The 18467-nt window shown below is 47.7% G+C and overlaps 1 protein-coding gene across 4 annotated transcripts in view; it reads left to right on the forward strand.

Annotated features, from left to right (window-relative positions):
• MALT1 (MALT1 paracaspase) overlaps positions 1 to 8133 on the forward strand; it is a 32161-nt gene extending 24028 nt beyond the window's left edge. For all 4 annotated transcript variants that reach the window (XM_021380128.1, XM_021380130.1, XM_021380131.1 and 1 more), the window contains 4 exons: positions 1870 to 2019; positions 2677 to 2834; positions 3591 to 3716; positions 5099 to 8133. In XM_021380128.1, coding sequence (XP_021235803.1) covers positions 1870 to 2019; positions 2677 to 2834; positions 3591 to 3716; positions 5099 to 5560 — 896 coding nt within the window. In that variant the 3' untranslated portion in view covers positions 5561 to 8133. The remainder of the gene's footprint in view (positions 1 to 1869; positions 2020 to 2676; positions 2835 to 3590; positions 3717 to 5098) is intronic.

The following is an 18467-nucleotide window of genomic DNA, read 5'->3' on the forward strand; positions in this document are numbered from 1 at the left end:
GATGTGTTACACTACTTCAAGCTATTTCGTGTTTCATTTTGTTACAATAATAGCTTTTATCAAGCATCAGGTGATACCAAAGATCATGATATTATACAGGGATTTGGGCTTCTTTAATATGGTAACAAATCAATGTTATATTCTGCTTTTTAGTGATCCTTCTTTGTTCTGAGTCTTCTACACGGAGCTGTCCATGAAAACTACTCCAGTAATCCTTTTCCCACTGGTTGCTCACTAGCTGCTGTGTTTAGGCTCAGATTCACTAAGCTACTGGTCCTGAAACTTGTTGTTTTGAATCAGATGCCAGTATTTTTCCTTTCCTACGTTCGTCTTGTGTCCTGGAGTATTCTAACTGTTAATGTTTTGGCAGGAAAAAGAAACTCAAAATCCATCCATTAAAACATCAACACTATCTCTAACCATTATCCCACATTTTCCTATTATCAGCCTCAGCATTGAAGGGTAGAACAGATACCCACTTACATTTTGTAATGGCCACAGACCCATGAATTCTTCATCTAGGATAACAGGTTTACAAATTCTACAATGAACAAATATCCAAAAATGTTCTCCTCACCCTCCTACTTCCCTCATCCTTTTTGGCATTGCCTTTGGGTTTTCTTAAGTGGGTTAATATTCTCTGAGATTCCTTTTTTTTTTTTTTTTTCCAATTTATGCTCACTGCTCCTGCATTAGAATATGACACACAATTCTGCCTACACCCATTTTTCCTAAATGTTATCTGTTACTGTGTAACCTGTACTGTCGGGTTAATGTCACATGCTGTAGATATCCTGACTTGTGTCCTATTACTCACCTCATTCTTGAACTCGGAGTGAAGGATTGATCCCTCACAGGGGAAAACATGAAGGCATCTTCAGTTGGGACGTAGAGTGGAAATCTGTCCCAACAAGGAGACAGGAGGGTGAGGAGGGAGGTAATACAGAAGGCAGATATTTCCTAAGAAATGGAATTGGTAGTCTGTAACAGATCTGAGAGCAGACTAAACAAAATACAGGCACAGCGTGTAGAGCTCCAGCTGCTTGTGAGTTCCATCTCATCAAAAGAAGAGTGTCTGCATTGGTTGCTTCAGTCAGCTTGTGTGTGTGCATTTGGCAGTGTGAGGGAAAATTACATCAGGCAACAGGACAACCAGTGTGAGTGCTACCAGATATCAGGGGTTAGTGGGTGCACTGGTGTGCATGTGGAAAATTTCCAAAGGATTGTCAGCATTAGAGGTTCTGTATGTAAATGCTGAACAGTGCACAGCATCGAGGCTTTCTGTTTCAAGTTCTGCCTGACAGTGATTAGATTTGGAGATGTGTGGGAGGTTGGGAAGGGACAAAACCAGGCAGATGACCCAAGGTAGCCAAAGAGATACTCCATACCATATACAGTCATGCTTGGCAATACAAAGAGAAGAAGATGTTCAGGAAGATTAGCTGTCTTTTGCTCAGGAACTGGCTGAGCGTTGGTCTACCCAGGGGTGGTGATGAGTGAGTGCCTTTGCATGACTTGTTTTGTTTTTCTTCCTCTTTTTCCACTTCTCCTTTCTTTATTATTTATTATTATTTCTTTTTTTTTTTTTTTTATCCCCACTGTCAAGTTTTCTTTCTTTTACTCTTCCTTTCCCCGCCGTATCCCACTGGGGAGTAGGGGCTGTGTGGCACTTAGCTACTTGCTGGGCTCAACCCACAGCACTTCATGAACCAAAAACTGAGAAATGAATCCTTCTGAAACAGCAAGGTGACGTGGAAGTTCTTACCCTGTCATATCTGTAGCAGCCACACAACACTGCAGCGGCATACTTAATTCAGATAAAATTTCAGCAGCGATGATTTTGAGAGAAATATTGCATCTTGTTTTTAGATATGGGCAAGTGTCACCTCACCAAAGGCAAGCAAGCTTTGGAGATCCGCAGCAGTTTGTCTGAGAAAAGGGCGTTATCTGATCCCATTCAACAAACCATATCTTCTGCAGAGTCCATGGCAAGGAACCTACAGTGGGCCAAAGCTCATGGTATCGTATGATCTACCTCTAGGTGAAACTACTGGCATTATAGGAATTGTGCATTAGGGTGTTAGGTCACTTGAAATAAACAGCTCCTTCCAAAACGAGAGGATGTACGTCCCTGATTATCTCTAGTCCCTAAGCTGCAGTTCTGAATAGAAATTGAAGAAATGCACAGTCCTATCTTAATTTTCATTAGTGTGTTCAGATGGTGGAAATTTATGTTGTTAACTTGAAATGTGCTCTGCTGTCACATTCAAACTTCCTTATGAAGTTATAGCTGTGCTTTATGTGTATAAGATACTGCATTGACCTTAGTGGTTTGACTGGATGTACATAAAAACAAATTCTTAGGTCTGTAAGCTGTATCATAGCTGCATTGACTGTTACCTTGCTAGCTGCACAAAGATTAGAAAGAAACCTATGTAGCATTGAAAAATCAGCTCTCTGTGGCAGTCTGTCACTTTCTGAGAGTGCACCTAGCAAATTGCTCCCTTGTTATCTTCTAAGAGCTGCTTCAGAATGATGTTGTGAGTGATAAGTAGAGGGAATGCAGGAGGCAAAACCTGTATATACCTTACAAGACTTCCTAATATTTCAAAAGAATAATAAATAGCAAAATACATAATTTTATTGAGAATATGATTACCTGTTATTTATTTGCAGAGCTTCCAGAAAGCATGTATCTGGAATTCAAATGCGGCGTTCAGATTCAGCTGGGGTTTGCAGCAGAGTTTTCCAATGTCATGATAATCTACACACGAATAGTGAAGAAACCACCTGAGATAGTTGTTTGCAGAGCCTACGTTACTGACTTTGCACTTGTAAGTGGTTCCTGCAGGTGACTCGATGGTCTCCCTCCACTGAAGCTGAGAACTGTCGGGTCTGTCCCAATCAAATGCACCCTTTGTAATAAAGTGATTCTAAATTATTGAAACCAGGTGCTGTCATCAGGGTGTCCGTACATATACAAAAACACATGGAAATGTGTCTGTGTGATCTTCAACAAAAAGGAGAGTTTGCCTAGTATTAAGTAGTTCTATTTAACTAAAGGAGTGAATGTCAGTAGCTCTTTTTTTGGACATGGGGCACATCTACCTTACCATCCAGGACTTCCTAGAAATTATTTTTGCAGTTACTTGCACCTGTGTGGTCTTCTTTCTGGTTTAATCAGCATCACTCATCTCTTTGATGGCAAAGGATAAGAGTGAAACTGGAAGTTCCTTAGGAACAGAAGACCTTTTTGATGTTTGTTAAACAGGACACTTTTGAGAATAAAATTTTTGAATTAATGTGCGTGATGAATACACGGCTCTGTAGCCTGCAGAATTAGTGCTGTGGTACTGCAGCAAATTTGAAAGGAATTGAAAGGAAGGAGGGAAACCTAAACAAACGATTTCTGTGACTAACAGTGGTTTCAGCAGCTTTTGCAAGTAATCCAATCTTGGTGTTTTCTTTCCTTTTAAGAAGCAAGTGCTTACTTTATTAAAAATAAAAAACAAAACCACCTTACTCTTAACTGCTTAATGGTCTACAAATTCTGTACCTTCATCTGCATTCTCATGTCTTTCTTGCAATAGGACCTGGATGTGGATCCTAAAGAAGCCAATAAAGGAACTCCTGAGGAAACTGGAAGCTATTTAGTATCAAAGGACCTTCCCAAACACTGCCTCTACACCAGGCTAAGTTCTCTGCAAAAGCTAAAGGTTAATATAAATTGTTCCTTACAGGAGCATAAATTAATCCTGTTACTTTGCAGTTCTGCTGAGCTCGCTGTGTATTGTCTGCATATGATAGGTGACATGTTCTGGAGATGTACAGAATTTATTATCAGATTTAAATCCTAGGTTCTTAGAAGGAAAAATCATGAACAGCAACATTTTAGGGACTACAAAATAAAAGAGAATCAGTGTATATGCAGTCCTGGTACCACTGTGCAAGGCACTTTGTATTTTCTAGGCATAGAAAATATCTAGCTTTGACAAGGTGGTTGTTTTTGTGAACATCACCTCCTGCACATCATGGAGATGTTCCTGTGCCTTGTAGCACGGTAACAATGTGACCTGGAACACGGCAGCTTCTCACAGTGTCTTTAGAAGGAGTTGAGAATGTTTCATACTTTGATTCCAAGCTGTACTCTTGGACACGTAGTTTTTGAAAGGTTATCGCTTCAGCTTGTGGTAGCATTGTTAAGTTTATTTCTGTATCTTTGTGTCGTGAATATCTCAGCTGGGCATTACTTGGCATCTTAAATGCTCTTGGTAGGTGGTGCAATAAAAATGCTTCTAGAAATAAAGACTCACAGATGAGCAAGTATTAATCAAATGAGGAGGTCCACGGTAAAATTTTGAGGTATTGTTAGGCAGTAAAGAGGACAGAATGATAATTTTACTCTGTTCTCTAAAAGGTTTGGAGGAGGCAGGAGGCGAAGTGGTTTTGCTGCTGTGTTTGCCTGCAGCAACGGGAAATGAGAATTTCTAGCCTGCCTGATGTCTCGGGCACCCAGACTGCAACGTGATTCAGAAATCCTATTTGCACGTCCTGCGCAGGGACAGGTTAATTTGGTTCACCTGAGTTGTTAGTGGAATTTGAAGCAGTAAAGGGAAATTGAACTTTGAATTAGCAAGAAATGTATGGCTCCTTTGTAAGTCTGGTAATTAGCCCTTAGAACTATGAAAATAATGTTGTGTGATAGAAGCAGCTAATGTCTTTCACGTGGGTCAAAGAGGAAAACGAGGGTAACAGTGTTAAAAAGACTTCAGAAAAGTGTGTGGAGGTAGGAGATCTCTGAGTATGTCTCTGCGGTTTCTGTGGGTGGAGGCAGAGTTTGCAGGAAGAGTTTAATGATGAGTAGACTCCTTTTTGCAATCCCACTGAGTTCTTAAGAATATTAACAGCATTGTTCTGGAGCCTCCACCTTTCATGTATTAGCTGATGTGGTTACCAGGCTTGCCTAATATATGGTGGCTTCAGCTCCTAGAAGAGGTTAGTCTTCTCTTTTGGTAGGATGTGCCTCTTGAAATGTTTCCTGTATTGTTTATTTGGGGAAGAAGTATAACCTTTTTTCCTCTTCTTTTACTTTTTGTAGGAACACTTGATCTTCACTGTTTGCTTGCACTATGAGTATCCAGGAATAGAAGATACGATGGATGAAAGAAAAGAAGTTAATGTTGGGAAGCCCCTTATTGCTAAATTAGGCCTCCATCATGGGTTCAAAAATAACTGTCTCCAGAGCTGTTGTGTGGCTAATAATCCTTTTCACAGTCAAGTAGAATCAAGTCCCGTGGTAACTAAATACTACTTCCCTAGTCCTTGCCAACCAAATTCCTGCCCAGGGGCTTACCATCCAAACTGCACTTGCCCAGGCAGCACTAGACAACTAGAGGCATGTTCTTGCAATGGGACTTCAAGAATGTTAGCTTCGAGACATGAAGTACAGAATTACTCATCCCCTGCAGGAAAGAGTAATGTACCAGTAGAGACCACCGATGATACTGTTGAACTGGAATTCCTCCTCTCCGACAGCCTCAGGTTGTCTAAGCAGCAGTAGCTGTGATGTCTTCAAGAAAGATATTCTTGTCCATTCTGGACAGGAGATCCTCCATGCTGCTCACTCATCTTCTGGATTTTGGAGACTTGGGGATAAAGGGACTGGGGAGTGTAGAGTTGGTACTGGGAATGAGGCTGTGACTTGGGTTGGTTCGTATTGCTCTCAGGGAAAATCTTCCGGATCCAAGGAAGCCAAACTGGACTGATAGATTTAGGGAATGAAAAGGCATGATTTTTGGTTTTTGTCCTACCATTAAAGGTTTGAAACCGGGGGGGGCGGGGGGGAAAGCACTCCTCAGTTTCCTATTCCATGATCCAGCAGTCAAGAAGCCAAAGAACAGAGGCAGTCGTGAATCTCTGGGAGGGAGCTTCCTACCTCTGTTAAAGGGAGAATGCATAGAAGCCAGGTTCTGGTGCCAGAGTTTCTCTTGATAGTAAAGCCTTGAATCTTCCCAGCTGCTGCTTCTCCAGTACCTACTGGAGTTTTAAGATTTACTGTAAACGAGTGCTTTGTAAATAAATACTCAGTTTTTAGAGAGGAAATGCTTGTTCTGTGCAAAGAAAAAAAACAACCAAAAAACGTGCCTAGCCATCAGTGGAAAAAAAATGTTGACAAGACTTAAGCAGGAAAATGAATTTCCATTTTCTCTATGATTTAATGTGATTTTAAAAAAATTCATTAGCCCCAAAATGATAAATAATACCTTTCCCTTCAGCCTCTGTTTAGCATCCAGGGCCTTCTTTGTACACGCTGCATTAGAACAAGGTTTGGTGTTTTTAACGTGTTGGAACAACCTCCTGTTGAGCGCATAAGATGACACAGAGTAAACAAAGGCAGAGCTTTTACAGAAGTGAAAGCGTGGTGTTTTGATATTACGGTGCTGAGAATTTTCTCCTTCAAGCTTCAGTGTCTGTTCTTCCACATGTGTGCATTAGGATCAGTCACTGACGTTTCATTCTTTAGGATCTAGCTCATAAGCAGCTGTTGCTGCATTCTGCCCAGTGTCTGGCAGAAACTGGCAGGTGTCAGGCTGTGCAAGGAAAACAAAAATGAGGATGGAAGGAGGAATTGAGCTCATAAACATAATTTTTTTTGTCTTAGGTACTAGATTATGAATAGTCGGAGGGAAGGTCGCGGGTTCGTACCATGGTGCATTGTTCTCATTGTGATGCTCTTTAGTGTCCCAAAAGGTTTTTGCTGATTGCATTTCTGGAAGGGTGGTCTTTTCCTGTTCTGGAAGAGCAGTAAATGTGAGGTGAAAAAGTGCCTGTTCCTAGCAAGCAAAGTATTGTGTTAATCAAGCAGCAAAGTGTGCTGAGAGCTCAGAACGAATGGGTGAGACGAATGAGAGCGGTGAGGTTCTTCAGGCTGAAGTTACAGGGATGGTGTTCCTGGACAGAAGCCATGGCTTTACTGTGGTGTTTGAAACAAGCAAACAAAAACCAAACAACCCACTCAGTTTTTTGTTTTCCCAGGCCGGAAGAATTCATATTCTTTCAAGTAGAGGGGTTGAAGGGGAAGTCTAACCCAAGGTGATGATTCCAGCATGCCCAAACACACGACGAGTAAAGCTCCTTCACGTGCAGTCTGTGCTGGATGCTGGCTTCACGGCAGTGCCTGAGCTGCCGTGCATTGCCCTGCAGCCTCTGCGTGTGCACGTTCGCTTTGGGGCTTCAAGGTGGAGTTCTGTTCTCTCTAGAGCAGATGTCAAAAGGAAGCTGCTAGGTCCCACAGCCTCTGGTGTCACTCACTGGGCCCCTTTGGAAGGCGGTTGGCCTTGTGCTGGAGGGCAGGTGAGCAGCTCCCGTGTGCTGTACTATGCACTGACCAAAGAGGGCAGAAGGAACTAGCCCGGGCCAGCTGCCCTGTACTTCAGACAGCGCCGAGGTTTTTGATCTGTATTCAGGACAGGGTTGTTCTGCACGCTGAACTGTTTTGCATGTTCAGATGGTATAGTTTGCTCAAAAAGGACTCCGATTTTTTTTTAATGTTTTGTTTACTTTGCTATGTGTGTCTGGGGTAGAGTGTGAGAACGCTGATGTTTTATTAGGTCTTTAAAAGACTTGATGCCTTGAGAGCATGGAGATATCAGGGGTGAGGTAATCACCCTTCCAGAGACCTGTCACATGCGGGTAGGAGCCTCTCCTCGGTAATACTGTTAAGTGGTATTGCTTTAATTAAGATTCCCATCATTGAATAATGTCTTATCTTAGGAAAGAAAAAAAAAACTAAGTACGCACTGCGGGCCAGGTCTGCTCGCCTGCTCTGTGCTGCCAGGCGGGCACGTGGACGTGGAAATTCACGTCGTCGTTTCCAAAAGGACAGCTGTACTTGAAGCAATCTGTATATGAGATTCTGATTTCTCCTTCGGAGAGCAGTGAAATATTTATTGACGAGTCGTACGCGCCGTGCTTTAATTATCCTATGCAGTACACAGTTGACCTATAAATTAAAGTTGTAGCTCGATGAATGTCCCGGTACTGTAATACTGAGTTGGTACTTTGCCACCGTTTTCTGCTTTGTATGAGAACTTTGTTTCTTACGCCTGAAATAAACTGTTGTCCGTGAGGTTATCTGTGCACGTGTAGTTGCTGTGTTCTCCTACTCCTCCTAGTTAAAAAAAAAAACAACTCTGTATTGAAACAACTTGCAGCAGAAATAGTTCCCTCGACAAGAAGGGTGGATCTGCATTGCAAATTTCAGCCGGAGGTGAACTCCCCTGCGCCCTGCTCCTGTGCGTGTTTCTCTAACTCCGTGCTTAGTGTAGGGAAATCCTGGTTTCCACACCTAGCTTCTGCTACCCCAGCGTTCCTGCTGGTACTTCATCCCTTCGCGAGGCATCCCAGCTAGTTCCAGCCGCGTTCTGTCCGTCTACCTTGAGAAATCTCCAGGAAGTCCGATATGAAAGCCCCCCGCCTGCGTTTGCCTGCTTGTTTGCAGGCAGAAGCTCCGCTGCTCGCGGCACTGGAGGGCGCCCAGGAGCAGCCGAGCTGCGGCGTGGCACGGCGAGCAGCCGGCAGCGCAGCGGAGCGCAGCGCCCCCTGGCGGCAGAAAGCCGCGCAGCTCCGGCTGTTCCGCGGTCCGGAGCGTCACCTGGTGTTACCGCCCGCACCCCGCGCAGAGGAAGCGATCGGTGGCCGAGGCGCTGGAAACGGGACGGTTTGAACGCGGTGAGGAGAAAGTCGCGAACCGTGGGGATGGGAAGGAGACCTCTGCGGGCTGCGTGACGAAGCTCAGCCCGTGGCTGTAGGGTCTGTGGGGGAGATCGCTGTCATTTGAGCCCCGCTGAAGAAGGGAGTGGTGATGGAAATGCGTTTCCTTGCGGTATCACCCCCCCTTAGGATGCGCTCCATGTGTTCTGGTCGCTGGTGCTGAGGGCAAAGCATCCTGGTTCTGGAGGACGAGTGCAGGAGCTGAGAATTTCCTTTGGCCAAACGTTAAAAGTGAAGCACACATAAATGAGCCAGCCCTGAAATCCCAGGGAGGGCAGTGGGGCGAAACCCAGGCCTTTGCCGAAGCTGCCTCTGGCTGCGGTGCCCTCTCTGAATTAAAGCCCCGGGGTTTTGTTTCTGTCTTCCTGGAGGCTGATGGTGTGAGCGTAACATCTATTTCGGGCTCGAATTATCTGCTGAGTTAACATCCCGTCCGCTTTATCCACAGCTGTACCTTTTTGTATTACTGAGTTATGTTAGGCATTCGTCTCTTGGTAGCTGAAATTATCTGGAGGACGGGGTTTAAGGCAGCCCAGATGGGTGCCAGCCCGTCTCAGGCTTGTCCTGGAATGGCCAGTGCTCTTTTTCCGTTTTCCCTCCCCTCTCTGCACCAAGAGAAGCTCATTCGAATGCAAGAAACCACTGTTAACGAAGCACCAAACTTCTGCGAGTGATCCCGTTTCTAACAAGCGAGAGAAACAGGAGCAGGACAGGCGGGCAAAGAGAACGCTCTCGGAAATGAACGCCTCGGGCTCCGCTTGCTCCGGGTTTGGAGTTCGAGCCCCGTGCGCTGCGCAGGGCTGTGACCGCAGGAGGCAGTGCTGGCACGCAGCGCTGCGCCGCGAGACACGGCCGAGGGACGGCAGCGCTGATGGAAGCAGCAGAACACGGCGCTGTCCTGGGCGAGCATCTTTCTCTGCCCGCCTGCTTTCACTCTCTTCCCCAAGTTGCCTGAGTTCTGCAGGGCAGAGGGTTTCTCCTTCAAAGTGCTCCTGAACAGCGCTGTAAAATTGTGATGCTGTTTATAGAGATCTGCTAGTTACCGCCCCGGGTAAAACAGCTTTGTACCTTGAGCGTCCTTAAATTGTCTCATTTTGGCCATCAAAGACACCTGCACTGCGTGCTCATCCATGTCAGGGCAAGTTTCGCTGTGTGTAGGTGTTGCTTTTGCTCATCCATCACCTATTTGTCTTCATTCTGTGTCAGCTAATTAACACTTCAGCAGGTCTGACATCCATTAAGTCTCGGGGCTGCTCTCATCCCGGCACATCATATCCCAGCCATCAGGGAAATGCTCGGCGTTGTTCCTCCCTCCATGCTCAGAATCCCAATTCAGTGAGATCTTCTCACTGTTAGGAAAGTTACAGTGGGATCTCCAGCACGTTTCCTATCCGCTGGGGACAGGCTTAGGGTGCCAGGTGTGGGAAGGGGTTGGGAACTTGCTTGTTTCTTTAGTTTTGTTTTTGTTTGTTTGTTTACACATAGCCGCAATAATTGCAGTTGTCTGGGAATGGAGTAAGAACACGCTCATGTTACAAAAACTGAGCACTTACTAGATTTCTAAGGCACCACTGCTGCAGTTCACTCACACCAGGCTTATTTTAGCAGCTGATGAGAAGAGCTGCTGTCTCCCATTGCTGCTGTTGGCATTCACAGGGAGCACGAGGCCACAGTTTGTGCATTGCCACAGCAACACCCTGCGTGTGCCTCCATCACTCAGAAGCGCTGCAGCGGGGACAGGAGTAAAAGGCCAGGACTGCCTCGTCCATGTCTTCAGGTAGAAATAATTTCAGTCCTTTTGCCAGCACTCCGCTTCTGTTTTTCAGAGTCACTTGAAGTTAGCATGGAAGGTCTTCGCCGTGCAGAATGGCACACGATCAAACAGCCCAGATGTGTTTCCTGGGCCCTCCGATGACGTAGCTCGGTGGTAAGGCTTTATTTCATCGCTCTACACATCAGGCAGCTCAGCTCCACTTTCTGGCATCCTCTCCTGCTGTCATGTAACGGGATGCATGTGTCATCCTGCAGCTGCCTCTGTTGTGGGTACCCCTCTGCTTGACCTCCACGGAGCTGGAGCTGCTCACGTCTGTTCCCCTCTGAATGTGCTGTTTTCAGCGCTCACAGTATTTAACCTGGCCCAGGGCTGTGCTCTGTTCATTTCCTGTCTTCGTGCCTGCTTTGCTCTGCTCCTTTCTTTTCCCTTCCGTTCAGTGCCAGGAGTGTTGGAGGTGCTGTGGAGCGGTGCGGTAACGTCTAAAAAACGTTTTGAGATTGTCAGAAAGTACCAAAGCGGGTGGTTTTTTTCTTGTTTGTTTGCTTTCTCTAAGACTCGCTGCCGCCTTTCAAGGAAGTGCAAAGTACCTACGAGATGCTGACTTGTGCGTTCTCAACTTTTTGTGGGATTTACTTTTATGGCTGTCTTAGAGATATACAGAAAACTGCTTCAAAACCAGCACTGGGAGGAAATCATGTTACATGGAACACTCACTAGATCGTCATCCCTGGCCGTAATGGAAATTGTGGGTTCATTTAATCAGAAAATAGCTGTGCTTTGTGCCAAGCCACTTACCTGTCCCAGCAGGTAGAGAACTGCAGCTGTTTGCACGCTGCATTGCAATCACGTCCGTGATTTGCTGGTTGAAGGTGGAGTGGGTTTGGCAGCGCATAAATCAGAGGGAGGACTCTTGTTGGACACTACAGCAGAAGACATTCCTGTTGTATCGTCTTCAGGGGCATGGTCCTGGTCAAAACGCAGCAGCCCCTGACATATTAAAACACACTTTTCCCTGACGAGATGTACGGAAGCAAACTATTTGCTCGCTCTGTTTCCAGATCCATGGCACTGGGTTTTGCTGCGTCACGTGAACTTTGTCATACCCCAAAGGGAGTGTTATGAGAAAGGAACAGTCATTGCACTGTGCCTGTACGGCACAACTGAGTGTTGTGCTGAGCACAGTTCTGCTGGGATGGCTGCCATAGGGTGTTCCTGGCGCTGTCAGGAAGATGGGGTGGTCCTTTTTGCAGTGTGTCTAGGAAGCGTGAGTCAGTATTTCTGGTTGCCCCCCTGCGTTGTGTGCGCGCTGCCAGCCAAACGCTCCAGGATGATGAATTGCTCCTAAGATCTCTCAGGGGAGATGTGGCTGTTGGAGAAGGAGTGAAGATTTCTGACAATAAAAAAAATACGACTTCTGTCTTCTGTGGAGTCCTGAAAAGCAGACACAGAGCTGTGCAGCTCGGGTTGGGAACCGTGGCTTTGGGACGAGTGCTCGCGGCCCAGCACCAGGCTCCACGCTGGCTGGTGGCAGCCCGCTCCTTTCTGCTCTGCTGCACGGCTCTCGGGATGCCTGTGCTCTCTGCTCCTCCCCATGCACCACACAGAGCAGAGTGCTGCATCTGGAGGTGGGTGCGCTTCCCTGAGTGCAACCAGGCCCGCACTCAGTTGTGCGTTGTTGATGCGCTGGCTGCAATAAGGCGGGCAGTGCTGCTTGCCAGTGATGCCGTCTGGAAAAAAAAAGCTGCTTAGAACTTCTCTGTTAGCATTGATCTGTGCAAAGAAGGTGCCATGCTGCCTCTCCTGGGGAGATCGCTGCTGTACAGGAGCGAGGTGAGGAAAGCAGTGCTGGAGTTCTCTTTGAATGCAGAGCTGATCAAGGGAGCGTAGCATTGGCTCTGTCAGACAGCTGAAGGAGAGGAAAAGCTGCCAGTGCCGTGCTGAAGGGTTCAGGCATGGGAGCCTGCAGGAAGATCACAAAGGCTGAATTACAGAGCTGCTTACTGCTCTCTGAGGCACTGCTTGTCCTGACAGGGCAACACCAAAACCACTGGAGATTGGTGTTAAGCTGGTGAATTGAAAATAAATCCTTTCTGCAGCCTATTAAATATTTAAAACTGAGCTGCTATTATTGTCCCATTCTGCTCAGCAGGAATCAAAATTGCTGAACGATGATAAAGGTACCAGCGCTGCTCGTGTTGCTGGAAAGGCTGGAGATAGGCGAGACTTAGAAGAGGCCCAGGGTGTGTTCATGCCACCATCCCACGTTACTGCGTGAGCTGCAGAATAACAGGGGACAGTCACTGGAAACACTGATTTTACTGCAGACCGGCACCGACAGCGGTGATGATCTCGCACCTCGCTTCACAAACGCTGATAACCAAACACCTGCATTAAACTGCTTGTTTGTTTTGTGAAGACTGCTTCCAAAACTGCCAAGTGCTGCCTATGGTCAAGCAACAAATGTTTTCCTTTCTTAACAGGATAGTGTAGAAAAGGAGAACACATCAGATTGTTTTTCTGAAGATTGCCGTGAGAAGTGATTGCCCTTTCTCAATTAATTCTGTTCCAAGCAATTTTCCTTTTAGACTCATTAGTTTTTCTTATTGCAATATTTTCTTCCTGCAGTCATCTCGGTGCTAGTCAGTTGTTATAGTGAAGTTTATGTATAATAGCTATCTTGAGAATTATATTAGTAATACTTTTGCAAATACAAATGCTTCTGAGTCATCAGTGACAGCAGCTTCTCAAGTTAGCAGATGGTGGCCCAATAAGAAAACATGTTTTCATACCTTACCCCACAATTTATTCCCAGACTGAACAAAGATAGCCAGGTAGTGGCATCTGTTGATGTCATATTTCCTGTTAAACTCCATCTGCCTGCTAGATCTGAAGGTGTCTGAGCTGTGGTAGATATAAGGCACACGAGGGATAATTAGAATTCTGACGTATCACAAACTAGAATTGATTTTATTTATGTAGGATGGGCATTTTTGGAGAGCTCCGAGCAGTTGACTTTGCTGCCGGGATTATTATTTGCATGCATGCGGTGCAAAATGTAAATTTTTGCCTTATCTGAAGCTAAGCTATTTCTTGCACACCAGGCCTGTGTAATTATTTGCATTGTTCCCTCAGAAGAGTCATAGAGAAAGGCTTTCAGCAGGGGTCCAACCAATTTCTCTGCTTATAGAGATTATACCGAGGCGTGTGAACTTGTTGGTCTGACAGACTATGCACGGCTTAAATCAGGTTTTGCTGTTTACCACTCTTTTGTTATCACAATCCAATAACTCACCAACAGAATAATTTTCACCCATCTTTGGTGGACAGATGGGTAACGGTAAGGGTGTGAGGTTATTTTCTCTTTCAGAATGATGAAGGCCCTCCGGGCTGTGCCCTGGGCCCCACGGCCCCCGTGCTCTATTGGCCCCACAGCTCCCACGGGTGTCTTCATCCCCACTCTCCTGTGAGCTTTGGGCCCCTCTCCCCAGTGCTAGGGGCATGATGTGGCCCAGCACATGGCACGGGCGCTCTGCTTCATGTGTCCCCAGCACACGGGTGTGGGGCTCAGCTCAGGGACAGGTTCTTGTCTGGCTCTCGCTCTGTCTCTGTTCACATTCTGATCCCTTTGCCTTGTCTCCTGCTGCTGGGGCCATCCTCTCCTTGTCTTGGGATCCACCAGCCTGCTCCCGAGACAGCTCAGCTTGTCTTGGTGCCTTTGAGGGAGGGGAGTGGTACAAACAGAAGAACAAGTTTGAATCGTGTCGCATGTAACAGAGACTTTCTGCAACCAGCTCCTGCTCCTGCCACTTCACCATGTCCCACGGATGCACGTGGCTTTCTGCAGGCAGAGACAGAAGGGTCATATGGCTCCAGCCTCCTTTGCTTTGCTCTTAATGTGCCAGTGCCATCCGTGGGTTCTGCCCTCCCAGAGCCCGTTGCCAACCCCCATTTCCAGAGTCAGGCTGACTGCATCGTATAAGCATGGCTGCCTCTGTGTGGAGCATCTTGCTCCAGCCCAGCAGTGCAGTTTGCTGCCCGTGACGCTGACTGTTGTTTCTTCTGTTGATGTGGAAACACTGTGGGTAAGACTGTTCAAGAACGTAGCGCAGTAGCTCAGAAGGAGCAAATGGTGCTTCTTGCCATGAAGGAAGCCCAGAGTGATCGCTTTATGTAGAAGCTATTTGGTCTTTCAGGTGTTTTTAGGGGCCAGGCCCCTATGTGGACACCTGAGGCCCCGGAGGCGCTGGGGAACCGCGGCCTCATGGGCTCGTGAGAGCAGAGAGGACAAAGGCTGCTCCAGACCTGCAGCAGCGGATTAGCCCCGCGGACAATGCGTGCAGGCCCACGGCCTGCTCCTAATCTCCCCACACAGGCTGACATTAAGCACAATCTCGTCAGGGCCGTGGCAGGTGCGGTCAGACCGAGCATTGTCCCCGGTGACAGCGATGGATGTCCCAGCAGCGGTATCGGCCGTCCTGCTGCTCCAATGGGCCCGCAGCGTCCCACGGGGCCTTGCCATCACCTGCAGCGAGACAACTGCGCCCGTTCGTTCCTTTGTGCGAAACGAAGCAGGGCCCCACCACCTGCCGTCCACACAAAGGAGGAGGAGCAGATCTGCGGCAGGGCAGGCCGATAAAGCGAGGAGCGTGGGCGCCCTGGGTGTCGAAGCCCTCAGGGCCGGACCTGTGCCGGCTCATCCCCTCTCCTGGCCCTTGGGCCGTCTGCATTTTCTTCCCCTTTACGCTCAAGGGGAGAGGTGTGACTGCAGGGCTGGGCAGAGCAAGCGAGAGGTGCGGCACACCACGTGGGGACACGTTATGGAGGCAGTCATGTTGCCTACCACAGGAGTGTTTCACACAGCTTGTGGCTGGCTGTTGTGGGGTACATGACGCTCACCAGGCACAGAACTACCTCCCTCCCTCCCCCTGTGCATGCAGCAGTGCCAGGGCCTTCATGGCCAGGACAGTGGGCACTGTTCGAGCCAAGGAGCTGTGCGGCATGGCATGCCCCGTGCTCACCACTGGCAGTGGAAGAAACCCACTGAGCTGTTCATGTCGTCCTGCAGAGTCACTCTGCAAACCTGCGGCGTTTCTTATCCCACCTCCAGGCGATGGCTGCAGGCTTGCCTGTTCTGACACACCTGTGTTTTCTTTAGTGTTGCAAAGATACTCTCTCCTTCTTGTCCGGTGTGGAGGATTTCAGCCATGAGAGAAGGCGCGTGCAGCGTCAGAAAGGGCAGAGTAAAAACTTCTCCTGAGGAGGGCATGGAGCAGCGCCGGCGCTCGGCTGCGGTTGCAGCGAGCTGCATCCTCCTCGCAGCGCTGGGTGCGTGCAGGTGAGCACACAGCGCTCCAATAGCTGCTGATAGCACCATCTGCAAAGGGCTAATGGCTCATTCATTAAGCAGTGGGAGCCTGCACAGCCACAGTCTAATCAGATATTGTATAATGAATAATTCAGAAATAATCCTGGTGTACTTGAATAAATATCAGGAGAAGGGAAGTAAAACCCCCGTACATATGGCGCGTTGAGGGAACAAAACAGACATTTTTCAATGTCCTCCGCTGATGAGCTTCGTTATAGGGATGTTAATCACGCAGGTGGTCGATGCCTGAGGAGAACGCTGACGGAGAGGTTTCTGGCCCGGCGCTGGAAGGTGTAGCAAGCGGAAAAGACCGTACTAACAGGTGCTCAGGGGAAAATCCATTAGCCTTGCATTTTGTCATTTGCATGCGGCCCTGTTATGTAATTAACTGGTGACGCAGGTGGAGGATTGGGTTTGGGAGGTGGTAGCAGGGAAAACCCAGGCCCAGGCCTGCCCCATTCCCTTTACCCTTACAGGGCGGGGCTGATGTGGGTGCTAAGCACCTAAGTTTTCAGTCCAAGAAATAAGATGAGACTTACATTAATAATCAATAAAGGAAACTGAATTATTTTGCCAAGAAAATATGTACAGAATAGCATCTGAAAAAGCAAAGTTCAGATGCAGCGTTTATTTTTTTAAACATTTAATGTTTCAGTATAGCGCTTAAAGAAAAATAGTACCATTGCATTCTTAACAGTGAAAGAAGGGAAAACAAACGTATTGTAGAACAAGAAATGCAAGCTTCTGCTGTGCTCTTGCCAGGAGCACAACACAGGAAATTTTAAGATGAAAAACCTACAAAAGCAGCCAAAGTGATGGACAGTTTTCCATTTCTGCCAGAAGTTATAGAACTATTAGAAAGAAAATAAAGGTAGGATTGAAAATATGGAATTTATATGCTACCCTTCTCGGTTAAAGTAAGGATGTTTCACTAGTCGGGAGGGAAATGTTTTTTTATTGAATAAAACAACAAATAAAACTGGGCTAGTGCAAGAAAAGGCATCATTTCTTCCGACATAAAGAATTAAACATAAATCGATTTCTGATTGTGTAAATCCACCTTCAAAATCATCTTTTGACCCAGCACAGCTGTGATGAGTAAAAGCTGCGTTTGAAGCTATTTATATTTGATAAAATTAAAACCGATCCCAATACAGAAAGTGGAAATAACGCAGCAGGATTTAGAGCGGTGGATTTCCAGAGCCCTAACATCTTCACAAAATTAAATAACTAAGAAGCAATCAGCATCCACTGCAGCATCAAAAGTAGAATAACGTCAGGAAACGGTAATTTCTTCCACCACGCGTTCTAAGGATGGTACGGCATCATGTCTGCAGGGATGGCAAATGGGGCCTGTGCTGGCTGCACACCGACTAGTGCAGAACACTGGTCCTGCTCGCTGCCTGCAGCCAGAGCTGTGGGGAAGGGGCAAGGGGAAGGAAACGTCCAGGCGGGATCTTTGAGGCAGAAGTCTGGGGGCTGCAGGAACCAAAGCTCTCCCCACCGCCTGCCCAGGGCTGTCCTGCACAGAGCCAGTAGCTGGGGCAGGATGGAGGGCTCAGTGCAGTGACCCACACACTGCTGCTGCCCTGAGGGGACCTGGGGACAGAACGTGCTGAAAACTGGCTCGGGCCTCACCGAGCAGCAGTGACGCTGCGGGGACAGCTGCACTGCAGTGGTCTCACATTTTGTGTGTCTGAAGGAACAAGGTGCTGCAGAAGGGTGGTCTGCCTGGCTGCACTCGTAAATGGTACTTCCAATTCTCTTAACTTTACAAGTTGAGAGTTAAATGTTTGGGGTGATGGGCTGTTTTCTTCCACAGGGATGTCAGAAACACGTGGCTGGGAAGAAAACAAATCTGTCCAAAAGGGACAGGGTCCTCTATGCCACGTGTAAGCTGTGATGCAAAAGCAGCAGCAGCAGCTACACACACCGCTACGGCAGCAAACCTCACATACCCAGGGCAGGCAAACAGACTGCAACTTCCACCTCTGCCCCTCACCCCGTTTCCTGGTTAATCGGGGGAAAACTCGGGTGTTGGAAGTCCTGCAGCCCGCTTCCAGGGGGCAGCTGCAGGACGAGCCTCTGGTGGCGCAGAGCACAGGCCCTTGCTGGATGCCAGCGCAGAGTGCAAATCCCTTTGCCTTTAACGTAACACCATTATATTAAAATGCTACGGACCCGATGGACTCGGCAGCTGCCGCAGCACCGTGCCGATGTGCGGGGCTTTCGGCGGAGCCTGCAAAGGAGTGCAGGTGGTGCCAACGCGGCCCCGGTGCGGCACTCTGCCGATGGGTATCGCCTGTAAAAACCCGTGTCATGAACACGGTACGGGCGCTAACGCATCCACCGCATTTCTCCTAAAGCCGCGATCTGCTCGGCGTGGAGCTTCACCTTCCAGGATGCACGCCCGTGAAAATTACAGAGAAACGTTCGTTTCAAATGAAGGAACCGGCGCCCGGCGGCCCCGCAGCCGGTGTCAGGCAGCCGGTGTCAGGCAGCCAGCAGCCACGGCCGCCCCGCCGTTCCCCGTCCGCGTCGCCGTGCCGCGCACCG

This window comes from Numida meleagris, chromosome Z, assembly GCF_002078875.1.
Source record: "Numida meleagris isolate 19003 breed g44 Domestic line chromosome Z, NumMel1.0, whole genome shotgun sequence".
Taxonomy (NCBI): domain Eukaryota; kingdom Metazoa; phylum Chordata; class Aves; order Galliformes; family Numididae; genus Numida; species Numida meleagris.